Source organism: Diuraphis noxia, unplaced genomic scaffold, assembly GCF_037042655.1.
Source record: "Diuraphis noxia isolate RWA-SAM2 unplaced genomic scaffold, SU_Dnox_SAM2 contig0003, whole genome shotgun sequence".
NCBI lineage: Eukaryota > Metazoa > Arthropoda > Insecta > Hemiptera > Aphididae > Diuraphis > Diuraphis noxia.
Genome location: NW_028301713.1, coordinates 77,747,597 through 77,770,380, shown reverse-complemented (window position 1 = coordinate 77,770,380; position 22,784 = coordinate 77,747,597). Strand labels below are relative to the sequence as shown.

General features: G+C 24.2%; 1 protein-coding gene across 5 annotated transcripts; it reads right to left on the bottom strand.

The window, feature by feature from the left end:
* Nucleotides 1-11: 11 nt before the first annotated feature.
* Nucleotides 12-21,613, bottom strand: LOC107164755 (uncharacterized). Of its 5 annotated transcripts, none has more exons than XM_015512689.2 (11): nt 21,459-21,613; nt 20,828-21,008; nt 16,783-16,878; nt 16,546-16,713; nt 14,367-14,557; nt 5,405-5,479; nt 5,060-5,291; nt 4,569-4,990; nt 4,068-4,174; nt 3,788-4,010; nt 12-1,194 (listed from the first exon to the last, which is right to left on the bottom strand). In XM_015512689.2, the coding sequence occupies exons 2-11, from the start codon at nt 20,950-20,952 to the stop codon at nt 1,166-1,168; spliced, it is 1,668 nt and encodes a 555-aa protein (XP_015368175.1). In that variant the 5' UTR covers nt 20,953-21,008; nt 21,459-21,613; the 3' UTR covers nt 12-1,165. The 5 variants fall into 5 exon arrangements, with proteins under 5 accessions (XP_015368175.1, XP_089080678.1, XP_015368176.1 ...); XM_089224552.1 differs by having other exon boundaries at nt 3,788-4,001; XM_015512690.2 differs by having other exon boundaries at nt 21,334-21,566.
* Nucleotides 21,614-22,784: the final 1,171 nt, after the last annotated feature.

The following is a 22,784-nucleotide window of genomic DNA, read 5'->3' as shown; positions in this document are numbered from 1 at the left end:
AGACGTTTCGGTTAATATTTAAGATATCTGTAATACTGCAGCAATTAAACAAGAATTACCTAATTTCACACAAATTAACATTTATTAGTAATGAAATTATCAATTTAACTTACAAGTAAAATAAATTTAGGTCATGCAGAATAAATTGTATTAATAATTAAAATAACATAATTATTTGTTGGAATATAAAGAGGATCACTCAAAATAAATACTTAACAAATGACAGTAACTCAATTGAATTTCTAATTCTAATTTATATAATGCCAATATTTGTAATATTAAATTGAATAATCCTATTTATATAATATTATAGTAATACAGAAGACATATTATGACTACTAAATAATACTACATCAAGTATTTAAACACAAATTTAATAGAAATTTAACTATCATAGGTACGACAATGTTTAAATGTAATGTAATATTTTTAATTAAAAATAATCGTAGTTAAATTTAAAATGTTTTTGTTTTGTGATGATTCCATCGAAAAAATATTGATCTACATATTATGTAAATTTAATAGTCTTCCATTGTTTTTTAACTTATATATGTAACTTAAAAATATAATAATTGGATGTTATTCTAATATTTTTGTAAACATAATAAATATATTATAGAAATTTTTACATATAAGATTCTGTAAAAATGTTTAATTATTAAACTTGGTTATTATGTTCTTTATAATGTCACACACACAACACATATACTGTTGATTTAATTTTATGACACAAAAATAGTTAATATGAATACTTTAAATAAACGTACATATATTATTAAATCACATCACACTATTTTTGTGAAATTATTAAATAAAACATATATGGTCACTAAGATTAATTAATATGAATGGAAATACAATAGTAAAATAACTGTAAATCTAATTTTCAGCTTTTTTTTTTTACTGAAATATTCTAATTGATTATTATTATTTTTTTTTTTTTTTTTAAGATCACAATAATAAGTATAATAATAAAAGTTTAAATAAATATTGAGTATATGTAAGGTAAAAACTTAGTTATTATGATTACCTATAAATAGTATGATTTTTAAGTATTGATAAAACATTAATTATCTGGGAATTGTTTTTATCATCTAACTCAAAACTGTTTGAAATACACACACTTAAAGGAATATTAAAATCTAAATATTCGTAGTCACTCCATTTAGTAGGGGAAGTAGAATGGCCTTGGGCCTGTAAAAACATTCAAAACATTAAAATAACATTTAAAACTAAAAAAAATGGATTAAATGTACTGCCAAAATATGTTTACATAGGTACATTGTTTTATCACTAATATATTTTTACATTAGTGAATAACTTGGCAAGCTGTTTATTAAATTAAACATAATAACTATAAGTAAGAATGTGTTCACAATAGTGTTTGTAAAGTTACAAAATAAATAGTAAAAACTAATTACATATTTATAATCTTATTTAGTAAGACAAGATTGTATTGTATTCAATTGTGTTGCATAGATCAAAGATAAATGTTTATAAACACAGCTGTCAGCTTGTAATCATACCACAGTTAACTGCAATGCAACCTTTTTCTTGGCGAAGCATACTTAGTCAATTAATATTAAACCTATGAATAACTAGATATGAAGTTAATAGACATTTTAGCATTGATTAATTTTAATTTTAAATTTGTCGTTAATTTAATTTTTATTACCTTACTATAATTGAAAAGAATAAACATAAATTTAAAAAAATAAATAAATTTACTTACAAAAGAAAATATTTAAAATTAAAATTAAAATAATAATAATCCAACTATTAAGTCTCGCCAGTGGAAAACTGTGGTAAACATAGTTTTCAACCAAGAAAATTAGTAAAATCAAAAAAATATAGAATTTTAAATCATGAAATTTGTACATAGAAACATAACAACAGTATGCTAAAAAGTCTGTAAGTCACATAATCGATTTTTGGATCATATAGATTAATATTTTCTCGTGTGAAATGAATTTTATAAAATAACCATTTTGATATTTATTTTTTTATTAATGCCAAACATAGTTATAAATCAAGAAGAGTGCTTAAAAAACTGTCAAAATTGTTTATTTCCAGTAGTAATATTTAGGAAGTTTTGAGATTTATTTGATATTTATTCATATCTTTTAAATTATAAGAATTATTGCCTAACCAAAATATTAACTTGAATATTTTAATTTATTTCTAAAAATAAAAAATATACTAAAATACAAAAAGAAAATACAATTAGCATGGTTAGTATAAAAACTTTCAAGAACTTAAGCAACATAAAAACTCTTTAAAATGTAAATTAATTCTGAATAAACTATGTCATAAAAGATTTTTAGCTTAATAAATAATGAATGTAGATGCAAATATAAAATGCTAATGCCTATAATATAACTTAGATTGTCATTGATATCAGTCTCGGTGTTTTCCTAACACTACTTCTACAAATAAAAGTAATTATAATAAAGTATATTTTATGTTAAAAAATCGCCAAATTGTATACCCTAACTATACCCAGCACTAAGAAAAATATAAATAACAAACTAGTTACTGAAGATAAGTTAAATAACTAATAAGCCAAATAAAGATGAAAAATTATTACTAAAACATATCTAGGTGATACAGCTTCAAGAAATACAAAAATCAACAATTTACTAAAATACCACATTATAGAATTTTGTAAAGTATAAACAATAAGGTACACTAAAACATATTATTAAGAATCCTTAATTTATCAACAACCTTAAATATTTAATGCCTATGATATGTTAGATGTGGTTTACTAGAGATGGTGAAACCAGTTTGGGTAAGCGAAATAGTGGAACAAGAAGTAAATTAAACAAAATCAAGAGGTATGAGTTTGATTAACACCTTGATGGATCAAACAAATATTACCAGCTAAGCTTAAAAACAGTGCAAAACTGCAGATAAAAATTTATGAGTTGTACAAAGAAAAACAACCAGACAAATTGAATAAATCTATTATAAAACGTTTATACTACATTACATTATTAATCTTTATATGGGCCCAAATATAAAGAATGGTCTGTATAGTATCAGAAAAGTTTGGAGTGATGACTTGGCTGCTTAAACAGTGTGGTGTACCATCACTAATTAATATTTATTTATAGTATTGTTTTAATTTTTTCTTAATAGGTAGCTCTTAAAAATATTGTGAACACACAAAGGAGCGCAAGATAAAAAAGTTTAAATACCTAGCTTTGTTCAATTGGAACAAAAGTACACCTATACACATTGTCGTCCTTGGTCACTGCTCATCTTTGTGTGTGTATAATCCCCACTTATCACCTACCACACTATAAAGCACCCTCAATTTTGTCGTTAGATCAAAATATTTAAGAGCCTCCATGATCAAATTTAAAAAATGTTAAGATGTTTGCATAAACAAGATTAGTTTACTTTGGTCAGAGCACTTTTTCAATTTTATATATTAAATATATTTAAAACTATTAAAATTATTAAATAAATGTTAAAAAAAAGCTATGACCTCCGCAAAGTTGACTTATTTATCAAATCAAATATCTTTGTATTTTTAAATTAAACCACAAGAAGTAGGTACCTTATCTTTTGTCAGTTACTAGGGTAATTTTAATGAAAAATGTATAGGGTTGGAAAGGGCTTTAAACTAAAATGAAAGTTTAGGAAACCTGGAATATAATATATATAATACTAAATTAATCTAACTATAGGTACAAACTTAAAAAATCTTCCTATTATTTTTACGAGACATATAAAAGGTCATTGTTTATTATCCGTAAATAGTTTAAGTGATAAAACTTACGTGGATATGGCCAACCAGAAGGTGGTGCTTGCATTGGTGGACGTGGAGGCCTCCATGCTCCCATTGGTGGTGGAAAGGGAGGGGGTCGTAGTGGAATCATCATTGGCCCTGGAGGGTAAGGTCTTGGTGGCATTCGAACTACTCCAGGTGGTGGTGGTGGTGGTGGTGGATAGATAGGCTGCTGTTGAGGTTGCTGGAATGAATTTTGTTGTTGCTGTTGTTCCTAAAATAAAATTAATATAAATTAATTTAAACTATTACTATTTCAAAGCATAATTACTTGTTGTGGTGCAGATTTTGGCTTGGATTGAGATCGTCTTTTTCTTTCTTTGGCTTCTCGTTTACGTACTTCCTGAGTTTTGATAGGTCCTCGTTTTTTACCATTCTCTAATAATATTACACAAAATAAAATATAAAAAGAGTATAGAAATTGTTAATATTTAAACAATATGAATATAAAATGATTAATGTAAGTACCTATACATTTAAAATACATAAAAACAGAAATTATTTTGGCTTTCTGGAGAGTACCACTTACACAATTAATAAATAACTAGTAAATTATAATATCCTACTAAAACTGAATATCATTTTATTTTATATCATATCATTAATTATTATAAATACTAGTTATACTCACCTGATGGCTGATATATATAAATAATACTGAGAGTATATTATGTTTATAGGTTAACAAAGAATAATAATAAAAACTAAAATGTTTTGGTACATTATTAAAAATCAAATAGATTATTATAATTTTTATAAATTTTGCGCTAACCTCTACGCTTTAAAGGTGAACGGACTGGTGGTGGTGTTCTTCTTCTAGGCGAAATGCGACGGCGCCTCTCTCTTGAACGATCCCGTCTAGACGGTGGTGTGCGTCTCCTTCGAGAACGTTCATTAGGAGGGTATGGTGGACGATCTCTCAAAGGTGAAGAAAGCTCACGTAAAGATGGTGGGGTTGTTGGCAATTGTTGTTCATGATTAGGAGAAAATGGTCGGTTATTGGGCGATACACTTCTGTTGTACTGGTAATGATTGTCAAAATATACAGGAGATCTACTGCGTCTAGAGCGTTCGTCATAATGAATCGAGTCATCCTTTGAACGGTGTCTGTTGTGATCACCCGGTCTAAAACGTTGCATTTCAGGTGATCTAGGTTCTGGAGGAGGACCAGAAGAAAAATTATCCATCTTAAGTCTAAAAAATACCATATAATTTGTATATGTCAATTATACAAGCAAAATTAATCAAGATGCAATTATTTACTGTTCCAAAAAATGTTCTGTCCTTGGTGGACGATCATGAACATTTCTTTCTGGAGAGCGCTTTGGTCTATCTCTGCGTAACATATTGTTGTCAGAATTGAAATGATCGCGTTCAGGAGAATAAGGCAAAGGAGGAGACGGAGGACGAATCATATTAACTCGTGGAGATAAACTTTGATCACGAGACATTAACCTGGTTGGACTTATAGAATGGGCCATTCCATAATTCTTATCTAAAATACAAATATTCAACATAAAAATTCACTTATAGGTAACTTATAAAGTTATAACAAATATCACAGTTCAAAATAAATTTTATTCATAATGCCAAACAGTACTGACATACCATTATCATAATGTGTTTGTTGATTATTTTGATTAAAATGAACTTGCCGTTCTTCGAAATTTTGATGGTTTTTATCTATGATTCCAAATGAAATAAAAATTTTATGTATATTATTGTTATTATTTTCTTATAATAAGATTAATAGTGAAAAATGTGTGCCATTAAATTTTGAAAGTAAATGTTTATATTAAAAATGTTTACATTTGTGGCACGACTAATACTAACTAAAACTATTAATGCAAATCTGAAATTAATCGATTATATATATATCATATAAACCTAGTTGGTAAAAGATAATAATTTAAATATATAAGTTAATACCCATAATTACAAAGATAACATAAAACTATATTAAGGGGGTTGGAAGCATCATATTTATTTCATGTTTTAGACCTTAAAGCCTAATAAAATTATGACCACTTGAATAGACATATTTCTAGGTTTTGTGGAAATTGATTTAATATTTCTTTTATAATTGTTCTTAAATTCCATTTTTATTTATATATATTTATTTTAACTCTACCTAAGGTTTACATTAATGTTCTTTTTAAGGAAGTTAATAATTTATTCAAAACTTGACTTCCACAATAACTTAGTATAACAAGTATAAATGTTTTTACAAAATTAAAATCTGGTCCTTCTAAGTTGGCATATTTTTGTCAGACTTTTAGCTTTAAATTTATTAAAATTAGTTTCTTATTGAAACAAAATATTTGTCAAATCAAATTATTGACTTGTGCTTGCACGAGTAAACCACTAATTAGTTTCCTGAAAGTTCATGACAAATGCAGGCGATAGTAGTAGCGCGCTAGACTCTCATATTAATGTTTGTTTAGTTATTACATAACTACAAAATATGAATTCACACTTCAATCAGTTACCTAACACATTCTCTTTAATAATGGAGAACTTCCAACCTCCTTAATTGTAACATAAATGAGCCATAAAACTAAACCTTACAACAATTTCATAATACCACTAATTTGTAACACATAAATTAGCCTAAAAATTTTCACTAAACCAAAGGTGCAAATTGTCTTACCTCAATTTTCTCAAAATTCCATCTTTAAGAAATATATTAAGTAAAACAATCATGGTTATAGTTATGTCTTTTGAATTGTGAATTATTATCGACATGTTAAGAATTTTGGGTGCCAGCCAAATAACAGAATTGTTTCCTAAATTGTTATAGACCGATATAATATATATTATATTATAATTATAATACAAATATACATAGTTCATGAATTATAACATATCATGAAGAAGAGTGCTATTGTGCTAATATAGTAATAATTCAACAATTTAAATTCAGATATTTATATAAAAATAGATAACTAAGTATAAAATTATTCAACTTTAATCTACTACTTTATAAATAGATATACATTTTAAAAATTGAATTTTAAAGTAGTTTTTTATTAATCACAATTCAATAAAATTATATCATCATTTATGATTTAATTTTTACATTATACATTCAATGCACGAAATGTATTATGAACAAATTAGCAACAATTGATTATAATATAGTGAAAATTAATTTATAAATTTATATGAGTACATAGATGTTTCATTACATAATAATCTAATTTCTAACTAATATCATCTTGTGATGATACATATATTACATATTTTTGTTTTTCAAATACTTGGTGAAGATTTAAACAAATGTTCACTATATGGTTAATGGTTAATGGTTTTTAAATTTTATTTTTTGATTAATAGTATTAATTACATTTGATAATAGCATTATTATGCTCTTCAATTCAAATAGTTAATAAATTTGAATTTTTGAATGAAAAATTACAATTTAAAGATTTAGTATTTATTCTTTGAATGATTTCTTTTGCAGTCAAATTGTAAGATAATCTTTTTGAAGCAACACAGTGCTTCTTTCGTACATATATATTTAACTTCTAAAAACTAAAATGATTGGAATTTCTAATATCAATCAGTTATTTGGTTTATTATTTTTTAAATATTGTTCCATCGATAAAAAGTATCCAAAAGAAATTAAATCTCAGAAATTGCTTTTAGAGATTTCAGAAAAGTTTTGATGGTAAGAAGTTAAAAACCCCATTACAAATATAAGAAGTGCTAAATTCAATCCGTGACTTGCAATTACAAGGTTGAAATCTATTTAACAAAGCTAGGAAAAACTTATGCCACTTTGTCGTGAACTGAAGTATACTAAAACTGAGGTACACTCAAACTGAGATATATAGTATATATAGTGTATAGAACATGAGGAAATCGTCACAAAAATTGCACATGGGACAAAGCCTGTTACTCAACTAGTATATTTAAATTAATATTAATTTTGTTTTATTACTATGTAATTGTAATAGTAAGGTTTCCTTCTATATAAACTGAAATTTATTGAGAAGCTGTTTTATTACAATTATTATAATTGCTTTTTAATACTTTTAAATTTGAGTGTCATAGAAACACCTGTGTAAAATTTCTTGTTGGTAATAAAAACAAAAATGACTAAGTAAAATAAAAATACAATTTTACACATTTAAAAATTAACATTTATAATACAAATACCCGAAAAAAAGCATACACAAATAAGTGTCTTAAAATAATAACTTAATACTTGATTTAACTTTTTATCATATGAAATTTACCAACAATAATTTTAAGAATTAAAGTATATTTATTTACTAATAAATTATTTTTAATATTTAACAATCATATAAGTTTTATTAGGCTTTTGAAAAGTTTACTATAATTATTATTAGTTAAATTAATAAAAAAATAAAATAAATTTATTTTTCTGTAATAAATAATAGTTTATCATTTTACATATTGGAGTGTTTACTACAATATTATTTAATTATTTAAATTGGTTTAAGAAATAGTTATAAAATAATTGTTGTTATAAGATTAAATATTAGTATGACCAATGGCACTATACCCATAAGTTATTACAATAATTTAAAATGTTAAAAATTAACTGTCATTTTGAATTTTTTATGTAAGAAATGTATGTTTATTTTTGTGTTAATTTAAATATATTTTTACATTCCATATTTCAAAGCATAACTTTACAATAAATGTGTTTGCTACAAAAAAATTAATTTCTAGTTCAAGAGCAAAATGAAAAGGTTTAACTCTTGAATTTTTTTTTTAATATACTTCTGATACAACTTAACAATTTTTATAATATTTTTATTTTTTTATTAGTAATTTATTTTAAAGTCAATCAATAGATACATATTTTATATGAATTTATAATTATCGTTAGAGCATTTTTTTAATTAAAATTATAATTGTATCTATTAAAACAATCTTTTATTTGTTTTACTTGAATCAATTTTTTTTTTTTTTTTTTTTATTGATCTCAAAAAATAGGTCATTAGTTATAAAAAAGTTAAGACATTTGTATGATTAAAGAACAAAAATAAGTAAAAATAATAGGGATACATATTTTTTAAACTATTATTTGATTGAACAATTTTTTGTTTTGTAAAATTAATTAAGTTTTTTTATGATTCATGTTTGTAACTATATAATGAACGTACATGTTATGACTAATTTCAAGCATGTTTTGATGAAAATTATACATATTTTGATAACTTTTGTTAGAAACATTGTTCAATGTTTTTCAATGAACAATCAAAAACCATTTATTAATAAAATAAACATCACAAATGTTTTTGGATAATATTTACCATATTATATTGAAAATACAATTATTATTAAAAACAAGCAGTATTTTTGAAAAAAAAAAAAACTTTTAAAAATGAGTGTTGACCACGGCTATGTAGGTATGTAAAAGATAATCATGGTATTACTATTACAAACTGCACCATTGCTTGACATATTATGTGATTTATTTTTCAGTTCCTTGTGCAGGGTGAAGAACGACAATAAGTAATTTCCAAAGTCCAATTATAAAATTAAAAAGCCAATGAAAATAAATTATTAATATATAAGAAAGAAGTATAAAACATAATAACTATAAAAAAAAATTATTTCAACATCACTGCCATCTTTTCTATCATTCTCATACTAGATAATGATGTTTTAACAAGCAATTATTTATTGCAAGTTGTGTATCTCTAACTGTTTAGTGAAAATTTTGATCATAAACCATTATTAGGTAAATATATTTATAAAATCAGCCATTTCTCTGTTCTACCTACATTAAAATTTACTTCAATTCATTCTTATATAGCTTTTAAATAAGAATTTTAAGATTAAAATAAGCCTGAAATAAGAACTATCTACAATAATAGATGTATAGTTTATTATTTTTATAATACACTTCTATCTTGCATCATATATTCAGCAAATGTTGTTTCATCTAAATTGTAAAGAACTTATTTCTTAAATTATATTTTTTATGATCATAGCTAATTATTTTTAAACTAATTCACCATAAAAAAATTATCTTTTATATTGTATTTACTTTAACTAATGATTTATATACACACTAATATATGCAAATTGTTTACTTGTTTAAAATCGACAAAGGTATCAATTAATTTTTAATTACATTAATTTTGCTCAAGTTGGAAAACATTGAATGATGTTAACATAATATTTATAATTTTAATTAAGCCTGTTAATTGTCGGCGTATGATTGGCTGTTTTTACTACAGACAATGTTTTATTATCAATGTCATTCTATTGATGAATTCCATAATTTTTTAGTAAACATGTATAGTAATATTTGTTACATTTTTAAGTTTTTACAATATAATCTATTTGAAGCAACTAATTTATCATTTGTAGAAAATTTTCTCCTGTCATAATCAAAAAATATTCATATTGACATATATATGTGATGATGACGACCTGCAACAAAATGGCATTTAGATAATAATAATATCTGACTGCCAGCATCTATGAAAATACTTATATATTCTAATAATAAACTGTTTACTGATAGAAGCAGTTCTCTAAAATTGTACAGATGTACAGAATGATATAGTAACTATTACTCAGCTTAAATTCAATTACTGTACTGATTAAATTATTTCTTTACAAAACTTACAATATACTAGCAATTTTAAAAACAATTATTCTCTGATAAAAAATAAAATCAAGCTAAGATAAATAGAACATTTTTATGAAGAAGGAATTGAAAATTTTAATTAAAAATAGAGGAAAAGTAGGTAACATCCCTAATGTAAAGAAGGCATTGTATCTTGTATACACCTCTTCATTTTTGATCAAGTCTATCTTTTCTTATGTGTTATATTTGAATTCAATGATAAATTGTCTCATGCAAAAGAACGATTCTGAGCGAAGACAGTATATTAGTTTATATTACTGAGTATCAATATATTAAAATATAAATATCAACCATACAAGTTTAGGCGCAATGCATTCCAAAACTACTCAACTGATTTTGATAAAATTATGCTTAATATGTGTTATTTGTCCAATTAAAATGTGGGATAATTATTATCTCAATAAGTGGCCCTTAATTTTTTTCTATTTAAAAATTTAACAAAAGATCTTTAGATTTACTATGGAATTTTTGTTTATAAATAGCAGCTATTGGTTACAGCTTACATATTATAATACTATGATAGTAATAGGAGAAATTACTAAATTAGTATTTATTTATTATTGTGAGATAAAACCATGCATTAAATTTTTGTTTTGATAGTTTTGAATAAAGAAATTATATCTTTAAATAAGTATGAAAAGTGAATGTGTGTTTGTAGCTTATACAATCACTCAAAAACTATTAAATAAATTTTGTGAAAATGTTGACTTGTTTTTGGAGATATTAAGAAAATTTAGAGTATAATTTGAACTACATTTGATTTATATATTAAGTGATATTTCCAATCTACTACAGGCAAATTGTTAATCTCAATTGAAGTAGTTAACCAGTTGTGTATTTGTAAATACTGTTTTGGGTATATATCTATTACAGCATTTCCCAACCTTTTCCCCTCATGACACGCTAGTCCTAACCCATATTTAGCCGTAGCACGCTTGACACTGAATTTTATAATATGTTAAATAAATATATATTTTTTTTTAATACAAGAATTAGGTTTTCATCATATTAACAAAAAAAATCGCATATTAATAAATTATTAATAAATAATTTAAAATTATGTGTTTATTTAGGTAAGGAAATCTCATGTAAAATAATATTTTAATTTATTAAAAATGTGGAATTTATTGATATCGAAAACAAAGATATTACATTACTATTATGTTAGATATTGAGAAATTTGGGACTGGTTTCACTTTATCATAAGTTTCCACCTCATAGTGATATATTCAAATAGTTAACAAGTATACTACACACCTTCATATCAGGGTAAGAGAATTGTAAAAATTTTTTAACATATTATCAAAATTATAAGTAAGCCTATTGATAATTATGATTTTTTACACGGCACAATGGTAGGAAAATGCTGACCTACTAGGAAGCTTTCAGACTTTACCCCGTCAATTAAACGGAAATGGAGATCATTACATTAGTTGTGAACTGATTTTGGTTGATACAAATTAATTTTTATTATTGGTCTAAGTGATTGTTTAGAAAATTATATTTATTTGAGCTAAATTTGCTTCTGAATCTGAAATATGTTCTTCATCCTTAGTTTTAAACCTTTCTTACTCTTTTTAACTTTTAACACACATATTTGTTTTATTTTCTTTCCTACAAGCAATTAAGAATTTTACCATCTATGGTAAATTATAGTCTGTGTAATATAATAATGATACAGAATAAATTAATGATTATACGCACGATAATGAACGACTGGTTATCAGTTTTTAATATATAAACAATTTTAATACACATTTTTGCACACGCCAATGATTTGATAGATTAAGTGTCATCATAACATATCCAATAATTGTTAATAATTAAATACTTGTAAAATTATCTTATATATTTTTCTTGTACACTTTTATAGGCATAATCATATCATCATTTTATTGATTGCTCTTATGTTTCAGTATTGGATTGATGTCATATTTGGGTACTGGTTCCTATTGCTTTCCCTACAATTACCATTGTCTCAACATAATAACATATTATGCACACTAAAATTATCACAATTGATAGCATTAAAAATAGAGAAGGTTTCTAAATCAACAAAACTTTATTTTTAAACGTTTTGGATTGTTTACAAATACTAATTCATGGTGTTATAAGAAAAAATTAACAACATTAATAATCATATGTATCATTATTAATACATGTATCTTCTTGTAGCAAGTATTTGTAATGCCAATATTTCAATAAAAGTATTGGTAAATAATCTTCAAGCGAACAAAAGTGTATCCATACATGTCTACCCACAATGGAATAAGATCTCAAAAATACCAATATGCAACTAAAACCATAAGTGATACAAACAGGTTTGTAATGTCTTCTTGAATATGTTGTTAAGATAAAGATAAAACTTATTTAATATTGAAGTTTAATAAACTGTAAATAATTAAGTTACCAAAATTTGTGTAATGAATCAATTCATAGAAATATTTGTAATTTTGAAATTTAAAATTTCATTTAATGCAGTTGTTTAATGTCAACAGTATGTACTGAAAAAAAATGTTTGATTAAAAATATAATATGGATACAAATACCGGTTGATTTAAAATTGGTGAAAAAATTATTCAAGATTTTTAAGTTTAAATTAAATAATTGTTTGTAGTGAAAATGTATGCTATTGCATACAACCAAAAGAAAAAGATAATTTATAATTACCTTAAATTAATTAACTTTATTTTAAATTTCTGTACAACATTCATAAAAAATAATATAAGTTTATGATTCCAAAAATAAATAAAAGATTAAAAGACTACTAATAAAATTATTTGTTCAATAAACTAGGAGTTTGCATTTCTTCTCTAGATATAGGATTTTTAATAATCCTGTATTGTAACCAAATAAAATGATATTTCTTTATACACTTCAGATATTAAAAAAAATTGATTTGATCAGTTTTAAAAAGTATACTTGACTTTTCATAATTCTTCAATAGCCTGTATTATGAAACTCGTATAAGACTCATAAACTAATTTCAGTAATCTACCCAAGAAAAGAATTAACTGATCAAACAAAATTAAATAATTGTATTTGACTCCTCAAGGATAGTTTAACTGTAAATATTTCATACTTAGTACACTTACCTTATAATACTAAAATGACATCAATAATAATTTTAAATAGGCACTATATGTATTGAAATATTAATTAGCCTTGTAAATTATATATACAATAAATATTTTCATAAAGTTGATTACTAAATAAATTGATATTAGTATATCCTATATTTAAAAATTATTCCTAATAAATACTTTTCACCATATTATGTTTATGTTTCCAGAATAGTCAAAAGTGATTATATCTATTTTAAAAATATAAAAATTTGGACAATATCTTAAATTTGAAACTTTAAAATAACAATATTATTAGTTAATAACATTGGACTAAATTTGGGCTAAGAACTGAGATTAACCACTCATTCGCCCATGCTTTGTTTTAATATCTGTACAATATATTGTTTTCTGTTTTTAGATAATTTAAAGTATTAAATAACACAAGGAAGTTGATGTAAAAATTCGGTTAAAATACTAATAAATAGAAAAAATATATAATATACAGCCAAGTTATAAACATTAACAATACAATTTTAATGTGAAAACAAAAAATTCAATTTAAAAGCAAATAAATCATTTTTTCTTCACTATATCAAGTAGTGATAATTTTCCAATATATCTTTCAAATAATTGTAACCATTATATGATTATTAAATTGCATAAAATACAATAAACAAAAAATATTTATTCATTTTCTGTTAATTCATTTATAAAATAATAACATTATTTTTAAAAAACCAATAATGTTTTTTATTCGTAATGAATTTTGAAATTTATTGTAATTTTGGAGAACAAACATTAAAATATTAAATTAATTTATTAGTTTATTGCAGTTGAAAATACTTTGTTTATCATAAATATCACCTACCTTTTGATCTATTACCAGCTACTGAATCTTCAACTACATAAGCTTTACGAAACGAATCATTTTGCTGAATGTCAGCACGTATCATTTGAACTCTAATGATTTTTAATTTGTCATTTCCGAGATCATGCAATACATCAGTTTCTGGTCCTCTAAACACAGGCTTTTCAGGAGCACTTTGTGACATGTGATACCTATTAATAAATACATAAACATACACTTATACATATATTATACATTATATTCATATATATATATATATAGGTGTATTATGAACAACAATATTATTTTTCACTTCAAAAGTTGTCTCATAAATTAAAAAAGGGAGATAAAAATTATTATGACTATTATAAAAACTAAAAACTATAATTTAACTGTTATTATTTATTGACTATACTTAAGATAAATGTTGTGCCTAAATCTCCAGTGTAAATATTAAATAATTAAAAATTATCCATGAAAATTACATATATATATATATATATATATATATATAATCAGTAGCAGATGAATATTTCATAAAGTAGTGAAATAATCTATGATGTGCTTAAACATCATCAGCAGTACAGTTTTTGTGCTTCTAACTTTAGTGTAGCACAATTACAAAAAGTGGTTTAAAGCAACATTAAAATAAATGAACAAATTAGTCGATTACTGATTTATTTATCAATTGCTAAAATATAATAGATTAAGGCATAGTTTGCAATATTTTCGTTTTCAAGATATCTGCACATTTTAATTATTTCAAAATCATGAATATATTAGTGATTTGAATATTTTCAATAATTTTGTGTTATCAAAAATTACTTTACATTTTAAGAATCAATTTGCACATACAATCATTATAGCCACATACAAACAATTTATGAAAATTATAAAAAATAATGAATTTAGTAAATTTGTGTAAAATCAACAATTTCTCTAATATAAATCAAATGCACTTCTATACAAGTTTTTTTTTATCAGTTTTCTATATTTTTATGTCTCAGTTAATCCAACTATACAGTATAAAAGTTACAATTTGCATATTTACATTCAATTATTATTCATTAAGATATAAACAATTAATTTAAAGATCAGTTTGAAATCAATAGAAAAAACATAGAACAAAGATTAAACTAGGGATAATAACAGAGTTATTTTCATGAAACAAACATTTCATGCCTGTTTTATTGGCTGAAATTACTATATGTGTTTTTATAGGGGACGCACAACAGTGACTAGCTAAATATCCTGTTATCTTTTGAAAAAGAGAATTATAATTATTAAAGTACTTTTTACCAATAACAAATTAATGATAATTGTTTAAAAAATTATTGATAACACCAAATTATATTATTAGTTTTTATAAGATCAAAATTTTATTTAACTATAAAAAATACACATACATTTTGAGTAAAAAATTTACTTTATTTTGTTTTACTACCAATATCATATAAAAAAGAATGATTCAGCTTCAATTTCTTTGTTTTATTTTTTATTTTTTTCACTATTACCATGATAAATTTACAAAGCCCACAAAGATAGTAAAAAAAAGTAATAATACAGAATGAGGCAGCAAAAAGGGTAATTACCCTATACAGTTACATACAAAAATCACTCTTTTTGCTGCCTAGCCCTGAAATTATTAAGAATTTCCAAATTAGTTATAGAATTAAGTAAAGTGTATTTACTATATTGACAGAAAATTGAATGCATTTAAATAAAATAGGATTAATATTTTCTTTAAAAGTTAACAATCCATTACTAACACCAAATGTTAAAATATTTAAAATTGATTTTACTTTCTGATTATAATATGTAAAGATATGTTTTTGTAAAATGTTATGTAAGGTGATTGGAAAATTAAAGAGTACGCATTTACATGCTTAAATTTGAATCAATTTAGATTTATCTTGCTAGTAAGCCCATAAATTAGTCAAACATGACATTATGAATAATAATCATCTTTAAAAAATTATTATCTTAGTAATACTACTTGCTTTATTTTTTATATTATATTTAGATGCCTATCTTAAATTTTTTAAGTATTAGAAATAATATTTAAGTTTTTATTTGATAATAATTCATCAGTTTTACTAGGGTGCATTAAATTTAATTTTACAAACATTTTTATGATTTTAAAATTTAATTTAAGTTATACAGTAATTGTACACACAATATTATCATATGTAAGCCATACCTATCAGCAGAAGGTACGAAATGTTTCACAATACTTGCACCTTCGCCTGTGTCAGGTTTCAATTTATTTCCATTTTCTCGAAATATATTCACAGAAGTATCTAAATTCTTATATACACCATCATCATCATCATCATCAGTTAATATGATTGGACTATTAACTACTCTCCTAAAGTGACACACAATATTAAGTTTAGTGTAAACATAAGCCCCTAAAAGTTTAAAATAAATTACTAACATAAGTCTGGGAGTGTTTCCAGGATGTACATTTCCATTAGATTTTTTGTTATTATCTTTGGTATGAGGTGATCTTGTCCCAGAACTAGAATCACACCTATATAAATATCAATGATATTTAAAATATTATATTAATCAGTAATATAATAACTTTTTAATGATAAAATAAATGACAGTAAAAACTATTACAAACGTAATAAAACACAAGTTTTTAGGTATATTAAGCTCATCTCAGTTTTAAAAACATTATAATACAGTAGTTATTAATGCATTATTAATAACCTAGTACAAAAGAAAAAATAATAACAATGTCTAACTGATAAAATAAAACAAAATAAAAAATAAAACGAATGATATACAATAAACACATTGTCTGTTTTAATATACATAGTAATAATATTAATATTTTTAATTTTGAGCAATCTTGGAATTTTAAAAATAACTATGGAGTTCTGAAAATCATAAGTGTTAAATAAAAAAATTGCACTGATTCAGAAATAGTACTATAACTTTAATTTTGATTCCCACAACCAAACATTAAGAAAAAATACAAATGATATAACTAATACAAACTTTTTTTTAGGTATATGTTGAAGTAAAAGTAAGTTGTTAACAACATTATTTCTTAGTAACTAATGCCAAATAAATAATTAAAAGGATGCTACACCTGCATGTGTTGTCTCGGTCTTACAAATACATAAAATAGCTAATTTACACTTAGCAGATCACGTTTAGCTCTGTTAGTTTAAAAATTAGAGTGAATCGACCTATTATGAAACTTGATGTTAAAAACATTATCTGTTTGTATGTGAGTTTTATGAAAGTATAATTTTGTAGCGAGTTATGCATTTATAAAAATAGTAAATTAAACACAACTCACTTAAAAACCAAGTTATCATAAAAAACCCACATACAAACAGATAATGTTCTAAGCATCAAGTTTCATAATACGTAAATTTACTCTAATTTTTAAACTAACGAAATTAAACATGATCTGCTAAGTGTACATTTGATATGTTACACATTTGTAAGACGACAACAATATGTATGTAGGGTCCTCTTAATGGTAAACACTGCTGACAAAAATGATTTTAAGTAATTCTCAGTTGTCTCTATTTCTATGAAAATATATTAATTATTTTTATTTTTATTTTTTTGTTTGTGTACACGATAAGTTGTTGAAAAAATGCTTCAATTTTCAATTTCAGTGCTTTTCTGGTTAGAATCTAGTTAGTGCATTGGGAAGGCCAAATTTGGTTTTCCCAGTAGTTTTCTAATACATCAGGTGAGGGGAGAGAGTTGTTGATAACTAGATATCTCAGCCCAACTAATAATAGCATATTTCAAAATTTGATGACAAATATCAAAATCAACATACTTAGATCTATGACAAAAATTCATGAAATATTGTCAAACACATTAATTTTAATAAAATAAAATGACATGAGCATAATGTAGAAAAACATAACTTAAAAATCTGATTATTTATGTATTATTTGAGATCGGCATTTATGTTTCATTAAACTAAATTACTCTCTAAATACTGATCATTTCCTGATGTATTGCTAAAATAAGTGTGATTATATACAACCTGAGCTTACAACAAAAAGTGGCGAGTGGTTTTTTAAAAAAAATTGTATTGCTTCGCTTGTATCTCCCTAATATTATTATTTTATTTAACTTTTTAATAAACAAAAATAGGTCATTATGGACATTACTTAAAATAGGTACTTTTTTATAAAAAAAAAAATCATGAAAATTGCAGGTTTGATTGTTAGATACACATGAATTTCTTGACCAATTTGAATAAGTTAATGTTAAAAAAATTTATTTTTAGATGTTCATATATCATAATTTGTAAGAAAGTAAGCATGATAGAGTATAATAAATATTTTTCAAAAGGGTAAAAATTAATTAATAGTAACTATCGAGATTTTGGATTTAAAATTAAAAAGATAAGAGTAACACCTTTTTTTAACTTCCTAGTACATCTGGAAGTATCATTGCACTCTGTTGGTCGCCATCATTATGCATTTAGTAATTTAATATATCGTTGTGCATTTTATACATTTATTTATTTTAAAAAGATATAGGTACATCAAATAATTCATTCAACAAGAAAATCTTTAAAATTTAAATATTATGTTTAAGTGATAGGTACTAATTAATAGTATCATATAAAATGTGTAATGTTATATAAGTATTATTTAATACAATAAACTAATAAAAAAATTGAAATTCAACACTAGGATACTAATTTATTAATTCTTTATTTAATTTGAAAAAATATAAATGCATCATTTCACATTTGATATCTGTAATGATAATGAAGTATGTTAGAATACTATTATTCAATAATTTATCAATCCCAAATTTTGTTCATAATGACATAATTAAAAATTTGTTTATCAATGACTAATATTTTTGTGTATTACTATTTTACATTTTTTTTCTAAAATAATATTTTAAAATGGTTCTAAGAATCAATAAGGTTTAATCAAATAAGCAGATGATATAATAGCCAAAATTTATATTTGCCTAGCTTATGTTAAATTGATTAACTAAAAATTATAACATAATCTGTGACATCTGAAATTCTTATAACTATTAAAGCACAAATGTGTTAACTATTAATACTTTATTCAAGCTCAGATACGAACCCATTTATTTGTGACTAATGTACAAATATAAATAAATATCAAATTTATTGAATTCAAAAAGTTTTTATATTTATTACTTATATTCAAATACATACTCTTGAAAGTCTTAAAATAGGTAACCATTTCAAAACAAAAATGACACCAACAAAATAATTTATTAAATAAAAATTAGTCTTAACAAGACTGAATGCTATTTATGAATTTTTTTTATTATTTTTTTTTTTTTGGTGGGGGTAGGAGAGGAGGATGAATTTGCCTCTTTCTAGCTATAGGTATGGGACATTGTTTTGGTCCACCGCAAGCTTACAAACATAATTCATGTCATTAATATAGGTATACAATTTAACTATATATTATGGTCTGTACTATATATTATAATGTAAGTAATTATAGGGTATCTGAAGAATTAGTCTATGGTAAATATTATATATCTACAACCCTGGTCTATGATGTGTTTTCATGGTGAGTAATATTTAACAGATAAGGGCATTCCCTTAAATGTTTATTATTTGTTGTTAGAATTAGCCATTATTCGATATTTTAATTCTATACTTTAGATTAATATTGAGTTAAAAATATAATTTTTGGCAAGCGATTTTTACAGTTTTATTATGAGCTGGTCAAAACATTCACTCTCTTCTCCCTCTCAAAAACTAAAAAGACACCACTCAGATATTAGCCATACATTTATTTTAGTATAATCTAATTACGTAGATTGAAAAAAAATATAAATGAAGAAAAAATATTAGTATTACCTATGAATAAAATAAAATAAAAAGTGGTACTTAATATTTTAATTAAATCTTCATCAAAAAATACTATATCAACTAAATTTGTATACTACTGTAAAATTAACTAACCATATCTAAACATGCAATGCCGCAAGCTTATATAGTTTGATCTTTACCCATAATTTATATTATATAATATTATGTATAATATGTTAACAATCATAAATTAAGTAGTACCAAGAGGTTTTTAAAATGTTCCAATGCATTATAAATACCAAATTAAATGCGTACTTTAGATACAATAACAATACCACATTTTTATGACTAGGTAGAGATTTCATATAAAATAATTAATAAATCACAGATATCTGCATCAATTTTGATACAAATTATTTCTTATAATTTATTTTTTTATCTATAAAAGAAAGAGATTTTTCAACTAGAACATATCTTTATAAATTCTAATACATTATTTAATAGAACAAAATAAAAAATAATAATTCTATACCTAAAAAAAAGCACAAAAAAAAATTCTAAAATTTCTAATGTAACATTGTTGTTAAATATGTGGGGTAATAAGTGTAACTACCCATACTTGAAGCGAAAATAATAAAAATGTAAATAAAAAAAGAAGGAGTATTTTCAATATATTTACGTTGAACGTGAAGATCCTGATATTTGATAATCATTTCTAGCTTGCCGTGGTGGTTGTGGTGATGGTGAAAAACGACCACCAGAATGACGACTTGATGGTCTTGGCTCTTTTCCTCGTTTAGGCATCCTCCAATGTTTTATATTGATCACAAATCAAATTCACATAAATCTCAAACAACAATCTAAAACCAAAACATGATAAGACATATGACGATAATCAAGTCAATGTTAACCAAGTAACTACAGAGCTAAATTATTCCTTATGAAAATTATTAGAACTTTAATTTTCTAAACACAATATTATAAAATTTCAATGCGCCACCAGTGATTAGCATTGAGGCATCCTAAAAATGGGTACCTACACGTTTTGGAATAATATTAACAAACAAATGAATAAATGAATAAAATGATACAACGCATTATTCAACATTGTTTATGTTTTAAAATTAAAATAAATAACAATAACGTAAATATATTATAGGTAGTATATGGAACGCGATCCGATACCGATGTAAGAAATTCATTTCCAATACAATTTAACTGATCGGACACTCCATAATCGATTACCATAATACAAAAATGATACTACGATAAAATAAACCGACTAAATTGTAACATTGTTCTAAACTCACGTAATTTATTTTTTTGAAACGCGAAATGCCGGACAACGATCTATATTCTATATTATGTAACACACAGATGCGACTTGTTGCAGCTATGAGCACCGGACAACAAATGACGCCATATTGATTATCAAATATCATGACACCAGGCTGCGAACATCCAGAATTCAGATGTATGACCAGAAACACTGCGCAGCCGCATGTGCCCAGAACCCCAGTAACGCCATGCGCAAAATGTATTGATGTTCTTTATGGTGATATAGAAAAAATGTCGTGTGAAACACTTTCCCCACGCGACATTACGCTATGAACAATATTGTTTCTGAATTACAATTTACAGCCTGACAGTCTTAAAACATAATGAAGAATACAAAGCGATTCACAAGCATGCTTGCCATGCTCATTCGTCATTCCAATTTGTTCCTTAAATAATGAAATTTTTAGAATTCAGATTTTAGGCAACACTTCAAGTCTCAAAACCATATTTTGTTTTACTAATGAGAATCCCCTTTGGTGTTTCTAATTCAAAATTCAAACGAGTAGTAGTTAAATAACTCAAAAACTAGATAATCGTTCAAATTTTAATTTTGATGCTTAAATATTTTTTAAAAAATGATCCCTTAAATAATTTGTTGAAGAAAAGAAGAAGTTTTATTCCGAAAAACGGAAACTTTTATCTTGAGAAGACACTCGGAGATGGGCCGACTCTATAAAATTGATCCAGAACAAACTATATTTTATTATTTTATTTTTGCCATTTCATCATTACAGCGGCATTATTACGAGAGGGGAATTTGGGTAGTCGTAACCTCCAATATGACTTTTTAAACCAGCAAACTATAATAATTAACATTTAAATATAAAAATATTGTTTTAGGCATAACTACTGCAGCATAATAAATGTTTGCATTGAACACGTTTTAGATTCTGAGCAGAGTGATAAATATATATTAATTTTACAACATATGTTTTTTTGAGTAATATATAGTAATGTGTATACACAATAAATTGTTGAAATAATGGTTTAATTGCTAACAATGGAGATGGTATCACCTAATATAAAATTTGAATAGTTGGTACTTTTGAAGTCAAAATTAAAAATTAAAAATACTTTTCAAAAATATCAAAATATTTTCTTTGCAAAACCAGTTTTCGATAAAATAAACTTTGTTTTTTAACGGAACTCAAAACAATTAAATGTAGATTATCATCGGTAAATTAATGATTTCTCATCTAACGATTTTGTTATCATTCTGTTATAATTCAAATATGAATAGCTAATGACGCTCAAAATATTCACTTATTAATTTCATAGTTTTCTATACATGACAATAT